This window comes from Hibiscus syriacus, unplaced genomic scaffold (assembly GCF_006381635.1).
Source record: "Hibiscus syriacus cultivar Baekdansim isolate YM2019G1 unplaced genomic scaffold, ASM638163v2 tig00110865_pilon, whole genome shotgun sequence".
Taxonomy (NCBI): domain Eukaryota; kingdom Viridiplantae; phylum Streptophyta; class Magnoliopsida; order Malvales; family Malvaceae; genus Hibiscus; species Hibiscus syriacus.
This window is the reverse complement of record NW_024062894.1, coordinates 2,513,738-2,521,575: the sequence shown is the minus strand read 5'-3', so window position 1 is coordinate 2,521,575 and position 7,838 is coordinate 2,513,738. Positions and strand designations below refer to the sequence as shown.

Here is a 7,838-nt window from a genome sequence, read left to right as displayed (position 1 = left end):
TCTCTTTTCTATTTGAAACAGACTTAAAATCAAAACTATGTGATATTGCATAATCATGAAGGGCATATTTCAATTGCTCTTTGGATTTAAAAATCATTCCCAGCTGAAATCCGAGTTCATTAGTTGAAGGATCAAAAAACACCTTACCAGTCCTTTTGTAAACAGTATCGCCATCTGAATTCATCTCATAGCTACCAATATCAGAAGATTCTAGATAATTATTATCTTCTCCATGACCTAAACCATATGAATTTTCTTCATTTCCCTCCAATACAACCTCAGGTCCGAAGTCTTCTTTAGTGACAGACTTATCTTTGATTTTCTTTTAACTAGCCGAAATTTATCTTTAATTTCATCTATCTCCTCCTCCTCATCATCAGACAATAAATGTCCTCCTTCTAACTATTCACTCTCACTACTATTCCATCAATAACATTTATTTCATCATAAATAATCTCATCAACCTTTTCAATAAGCTGACTTTCATCAATAGGCCCACAACTAATAGTATCTTTTGGATATTCTAAAGTCATTTTCTACACTAAACAATAGCATATTTATGTAAGTAACATAAACTCCCAAACAACATAACAATAAACTCCTAAACAACATGTTTATGTCAGTAATAACATAATCAATAACAATTTTTTGTCATTAAACCCCCAAAAAATATGTTTATGTAAGTAACATAGCCATAGAATCAATAATATACACTTAATAACAAAATGAATATTTAAGTAACCAATGTCTTATCTTTAGGTCAAAATATTTTAAACAAAATCACATGATTTTCCTACAATTTTAAATAGAACCACATATCTCATTATAACCAATGTCTTATATCGTTATAACCAATGTCTTATCTACAATCCAACTTAAATATATTTTTATATATAAAAAATCATTAAAAATATAATTTACCAACGAATTTCTTGACAACATCAAAACAGTGCTTCCACTTTATGTATGGACTCCACACAAACCTGTCAAAACTAAAACATTAGATTCCAAAGCAATAGATTTCAACTTGGGTTAAAAAGAGACGACTCAAGCAGTGTAAGTTTGACATTACCTCTGAAAGGTGCTGACTGAATATTCTTCCTTTTGTACTATTAGGTGACGTTTGGTTCGTTGGAATCTCTTGGAATTAGGGGGATTGAAATCCAATTCTACCACTTTCTCATGTTTGATTCAAATTTTCAAAGGGGGAATTGAAATCCAATTCCATCAAGGGAGGAAAAATAAATTTCATCCATAACATGATAGAATTGAAATCCTTTAGAGGAGGGAATATGAAATTTGACCATACTAGCCACATCAATCTTTTGGTATTCGGGTTGGATTTTTTTTTAAAAAAATTGGGTTCAGTTCGGGTCGAATTTTTTTAAGTGTGATATTCGGGTCGGGTTTTTTTAAGTTTGATATTCGGGTCGGGTTTCTTTAATTGTGATATTCGGGTCGGGTCGTGTTTTTTTAAGTGTGATATTCGGGTCGAGTTCGGGTTTAGGGTGAAAATACCCGACCTGAAAAAAATATAATTTTAACTTATATATTTAAGAATAATTACAATAATACCCCTCTATATATAATTTTTTTCAATTAAGTCACTATTTTTATTGAATAAAAATAATTTTTTTATTATTTCGGGTCGGGTTTCTAATTCATATATTCGGGTCGGGTCTCGGGTGGAGGTTCCCTTGTTCTCGAGTCGGGTCGGGTGGACCAAAAACCCGACCCATGACCATCCCTAATTGTGATGATTTTAACTTATGATGCTTATTAGTATGATTTTTATAATTTATTGAAATGAATAATCAATCAATAAAATGAAAATTTAATATTTTTTAAATTTTTATAATATATTGCTACATGTAAGTTATAAAACAAACTAAAACTAAGAAAAAAAATAAGAAGGGTAATTCTGTCATTTTACATTACTGAAATCAAATTCATCGAACATGTCTGCGAACCAAACAGAATATGGAATTGAATTTTAATTCAATTTCCTGCCTACCAAACAGATTTCAGATTCAGATTCTAATTCCTTCAGATTCAGATTCTAATTCCTTCAGATTCTAATTTCTTCACAAATTCTAATTCTCTAGAAACATTCCAGCGAACCAAACGACACCGGTTTCATCTTTTGCAAACTAAACGATAGGTTTTGATTTGAAAACGTGGGCTTTCAATTTCAGAAGTAACCTTAATAAAACATTTTAACGTTTTTAATTTCGGACGTAATCTTAAACTCCAAATCTTTTTAGGGTCTGTTCAAAACAGAATGAAATCGAGAATAAAAAGGGAAGAGAATTATTTTAGGAAGAACGAAGGAAAATTGAGAGTTCCAGGATTAAAGTTCGAAGGTTGAGAGCAATGGTGGAGGATGAAAGTTGCAGAGAAGGGGAATGAGGGTCGGGGTAAATTTTAGGATGTTTACTTTTAGGTTAAATTTTTAAGATTAAAATATTAATATTGATTTTTTATTTATTTTATTTATTTTATTTTTTATATATTCGATTTTTATAAAAAATAAAAAATTATAATCAAGAACACATGTAAAAAAAATAAATAGATAACAATTTTCCTATAACGTTACTCATCGGGATGGATAAAAAATACTGCGGCCCTTATTTACCACACAAGTTTAGACACTTATTTGGTAGGCCTTCTAGTATCACCTCACTCTTCAAGTCCAATTCTCCGGATCACAAACTGGCATCAGCAACCAAATTCTCTTCTTCCAGAACAATGCAAAAACTCCTCTCACGTCCACCGTCCAACCTCCCAAGGCCTTCCCTTTCTTGCTTCTTGTCCCACTCTGTCTCCAAAACCACTGACGATCCTCCATATTCTCCTATTTCCTAACCCTTTGAACCCCCAAAACTCAAACCAAAGCCACCCGCCGGAACCCTGCTTCTCCTATCAAGTCAAGCCTCCCATTTGACTTCAAGCACTCCTACTCTGAATCCGACCCGAGTTTAGAACCCATCGGGTTCCGAGAGCCTAAGAGTTTTCTCCATTCGGACCCGGCAGGCTTGATAGGGAATGGACCGGGACTTCAGCGCCCGTCCGAGATGAAGTCGATAGTTTTCGGGTTGAAGAGGAGAGGATTCGGGTTCTTGGGGACCCGCTTACGTAGGAGGAAGTTGGGGAACTGGTTGAGAAGTATCGGCATAGCGATTGTGCTCGGCAAATCAATCTGGGTAATTTTGTTTTTCATCTCTTTTTTGATTGATAGGCTGTTTTATTTTTCAATTAAAAATGGAAGCTTTTCATTTATAAATCACATTAAGCTGAAAAGCATGAATCACAGACATGTAGATACAGTTTAAATGTGAAATATAAAATACCCTTTTCGTCCCTCTTACACTAATGGTTGAAATTCATGTAAATTCCATGTTTTGGGGTTGAAAATCCCTCGATTTCGTTTAGGTTCTTCGGTATCGGGGAATAGTTCTTTATCAATGCATATGATATAACTATAGCTTGGAGTTTAATGTCAAGTAGGTGGCAAGTATTCCTTATATATTTGTCATCATTAGGCTTTCTCTTATTTGTTTTGGAGCTTCATGCTGATCTGGAAGTATCCGTGTCGGATCGATAGCTGGATTCGATACTTACTTCATGTTGAGTTCAAGTAATGTAGATGAAATGAAGGGTGGGATTTAGTGAAGGTTTGATGTTTATTCTATATCTTCCTGCATTAGATCTTCTCCTATTTGTTGTTGGAGCTTTATGTTGATCCAACTTTTCATCTACTTTTTAAAGTGCCCATTTCGGATATATAATCGGATCCTTGTGTCTGAATAACATAGATCGGAATGAATGGTGGGGATGAGATTTTGAGAAGGTTTGATTGCTATGTGTTAGGGAAGAATGGGGTCACACACACCGTGTTGGATGACATTCACAATCATTGGAAGAGACCTGAAGCTGTAAGGATAAAGTGCTTGGGAGTGCTAACTCTTTATATGGACAATGTTTGCTTCCACCTAGAGGTTTGAACTAAAAACAGTCTCCATTACCGTGTGACGGTGTGATTTCATTTCTTTTGGATTTATTATCAGCGGATATCGATGGTAGTATCTCTATAGGAAAAATCTGGGGGGAAGATCATCTACCGCCACATAAATATCCTCATTTTGTATCTAGGTCGAAACTATGATCACAAGAATCGACCAGTTATACCTCTTATGCTATGGAAGCCTTATGCTCCTATATATCCACAGCTTGTGAAGAACATTGCCGATGGCCTAACGTTCGAAGAAACCAAAGAAATGAGAAATAGATGACTCCATTCTCCTGCTCTTATGAAACTCAGTAAGTCCTTTTCCAAGAGCGTTTTCTAGCATGGACATACCATTTATAGTCAGAACATTGAATTAAACGTAGCAGTTAACAATCATATTCAATGTAGTTGTTGAAGATATTACCATATATGATAGCCTTAAAGAGTGCCCCTCGGAGTCTCAGACACTTGTTTGCAAAATCATAAATGACACAATAAATGGATTGTTAGAGTAAATACTGATGCAGCAATCTTATGTTTCAGCAAGGAATGGAATGTATGTAAATGTAGCAGCCCGGGTTCGGGAGGCCTTTGAGACTGAAGAGATGATTAGACTCGACTACACCCATGTCGGTATGAGTGACTGCAAAAGGATCGGTTTAAAGCTAAGGGTATTACTTTTATTTCTCATTGTTTCTGGTATTTACCAGCTTTTTATAAATATTGATGGTCTTCAATCCAATATGAATTTTTGGTCTGTTTCTTTTCCTGTAAATGTAGGACTTGGTTCCTTGTGTACCTATTTTGTTCAAGGACGAACAGATAATAATCTGGAGGGGAAAGAGTGACCGGGAATTAAACCCCAACATTTCAGATGCCAACGAGAAATCTTCGAGTATGTAGTTAAGTTTCTAAACCGGAAATCTGATGCAGTAACGAATTGGACTATCAGTTATGTATGCTTCCAGGCCAAATATAGTTGGCTAGATTGCTTGTTTATTCCATTTACCAGAGAAGCCTTGGTTGTCAATGAGAATCAACGTACCAGCTCATTTAAGCGACTTGTCTTCATTGTATGCACTGCTGCATACTGCATTCCAGAAGTGTTTTTTTTTTGGTTGTTTAAAAAAGGAGGGGCTGAAGTTACTAGTTAGGTTGTCTGTTTACAAGTTTGCCATTGTCCTGTAATTTAAAGCCAGTCTTCATAATGTAAAAAAAAAAAATTGAAAAGAACAATGGACATGATAGAAAGTTTTGCACTAATACCTTTTGGATTGTAGCCATGGCAAGCTGCACAGATGAGACTACATGTACACCTATTTGTTAATAATTGAATGGTAAGGTGCTCTTTGAACAAGATATAAAATACTATTGATATAAAAAATAATATAAATACAATATAAATGTGGATGTCTTATAAAATTTATAAATCATATTTTATTATTCAAACTCTATTTGATCTTTTTACTCAAATCAGTTTCTTGAGTTGAATCAAATGTTTTTTTTTTTCATAGCAAAAAAGATCCTTACTGGTAGCTTCTAAGTTCAGCAGGTAAACATTTGGGTTTTCTTCATGATTGAATAAAAAACTTAGTAAACCAGTCTACAATACAGGACAAAGCCGGATATACTGTCGAAAGTGAATTAAAGAGATCTGATGTGTAATGCAGGGAATAAACTAATACAAAGTAAAAAAGGATAATCATATGGTATTTCATAAATTTTACGAGTGCATCGAGTTCAATAACTTGAGAGCCTTGACGCCCGCAGAATCCTTATTTTCTTCGATTTCGCCATCACTATCACTGTAGAAGTATATTTTGGACCTTTTCCGTTTATTGTTTGCATCTGGTTCTCCTTCTGAACCAGAAATATCATCCTCGTCTTCATCTCCATCCTCATCTTCCCTGTGCCCTTCTTCAACTTCCATCTTTTTCTTTATCCATTTCTCCCTAAGCCGTTGCCGCTCTAGAAGCTTGTCTTCCTTGTCCACCTGCTTCAGCTCTTCCGTCATTTTCTTGTAGTACTCATTCTTTTTGTCTGCAACATGGAATAAATGAGTTAAATGAACATCAAGAGGCAAGCATCTATTCAACACCAAAGCTCATAAAGCAGTTCATTTGATCATCTCTTTATGCCAGGAAATGAACCACTATTTATACAGCCATTCAAAGGTTTAGTTGGAAAACGAACCTAATTCATCCTAGGATTAGGTTAAAAGTTGCAGAAGAGTAACCTATAAACTATATTACTCCAACTTCATTGTGAATGTCGAAACCAGGTATGTGTTTGACACAAATATTTTCCAATTTTTTTTAAAAAAAAATTCTATAGAAAATCATATTTATATTCCCATTTTTAACCATGTTTCAAACATGGGTGTAGATCTCGTGTATTCCAAGAAAACTGAAGGTCGGTATAACCTTCAGTACACAAGTGATAATGTAATACCTTGGTCAAGTTGTATCTCGCCATTAGCCTTCTCAGCCAACATGGCAAGTGGAGCCTGTGTGTTGCCTTCCTCATCAGGGGTCTGATATTCCATCAATTGCTACGATGGCCAGCTCCAGGCAGTGGTCTTTGATTTCCTATTACATGACAGTTGTACGTACACAATCTCTGAAGCTTGAAATGATAGATTTTCTTTTCAAAATCATCTGGCAAAGATAATGATGGTATCATGAGGGAAGCTCTATTGGATTTCTATACAAGTCCAGACAAAGGAAGCCAAATTCATCAGGGGGAAAATTTGTTCGGACAAGAAGAAATTGTCACGAGTCCATATTTGCCAGGATGCACGCTGGTGCAAACAAAGAATGAAGACTGCCCATGCAATCATTCCCACCATTGATCAAGAAAACATACATCAACACATACATACATGTTAAATTAAATTTGTATCTTTGCATCAAACATTCATCATCATGTGCAATAAAGACTTTGATTTTCCCTCTCATGAGTATACTTTTAAAATTTTCACTTGAAATATTGTCTTTATTAAAGACATTTTCCCCTCTCATGAGGACAAATTCAAAAATTCATCAAATCAAACACATAAAATAAACTTCATCTTGGCATCCATCATAACATCCAAGATAGTTATTCATAAATGCATCATTTTTATATTGATCTTTCAGTAAATCAAAGTTTGGTGATGACCAAATGTCCTCAACATGAAGGAATAATTTTGACATCCTGAAGTCAACGATAAGATATTTTAGAGGAATTTCCTCAATATGCAAGAGTGGGCAGTCTATAAGCCTTTGAGATCGTCTCTCTCAAAACAAACTTCATCTCGCTTAAGACATTTTTCCACAAATTTTGAAAATTTTGAAACAAAATTGATATCACTTGAGATTGTTTCTCTCAAAACAAATTTCGTCTCGTTTGAGACAGTTTTCCCTTGAGATGAAAATTTTGAATTTGTTTCACTTGAAACCAAGTTGATCTTACTTGAGATTGCTTTTCTCAAAATAAATTTTGTCTCACTTGAGACAGTCTTCCTTAAGACACGAACATTTGAGATTGTTTTTTTATTAAAAACAAAGTTTCATCTCGTTGGAAATAGTTTTTCTTGAAACAAAATTTATCTCACATGAGATAGTTTTCCTAAAAAAAATTCGTCTCACTTGGGACAATTTTCCCTCGAAATACAAATTTTGAAATGGTTTCACTTGAAACAAATTTCGTCTCACTTGAGACAGTTTTCCTTCGAAATTCAAATTTGTTTCACTTGAAACAAAATTGATAAACCGTTGAGATTGTTTCCCTAAAAAAAAAGTTTCGTCTCGCTTGAGACAGTTTTTCATGAAACAAAGTTTTGTCTCTC

At 34.5% G+C, this 7,838-nt stretch overlaps 1 protein-coding gene and 2 pseudogenes across 1 annotated transcript; 2 read left to right on the top strand and 1 right to left on the bottom strand.

Moving 5' to 3' along the window:
* The first annotated feature begins 2,678 nt into the window (after window positions 1–2,678).
* LOC120143956 lies at window positions 2,679–4,104 on the top strand (annotated as a pseudogene).
* LOC120143944 lies at window positions 4,098–5,243 on the top strand (annotated as a pseudogene).
* A 489-nt stretch (window positions 5,244–5,732) lies between these two features.
* On the bottom strand, window positions 5,733–6,554 carry LOC120143943 (DEAD-box ATP-dependent RNA helicase 32-like). Its single transcript, XM_039158131.1, has 2 exons — window positions 6,461–6,554; window positions 5,733–6,049 (listed from the first exon to the last, which is right to left on the bottom strand). The coding sequence occupies exons 1-2, from the start codon at window positions 6,552–6,554 to the stop codon at window positions 5,733–5,735; spliced, it is 411 nt and encodes a 136-aa protein (XP_039014062.1).
* Between the last annotated feature and the right edge of the window lie 1,284 nt (window positions 6,555–7,838).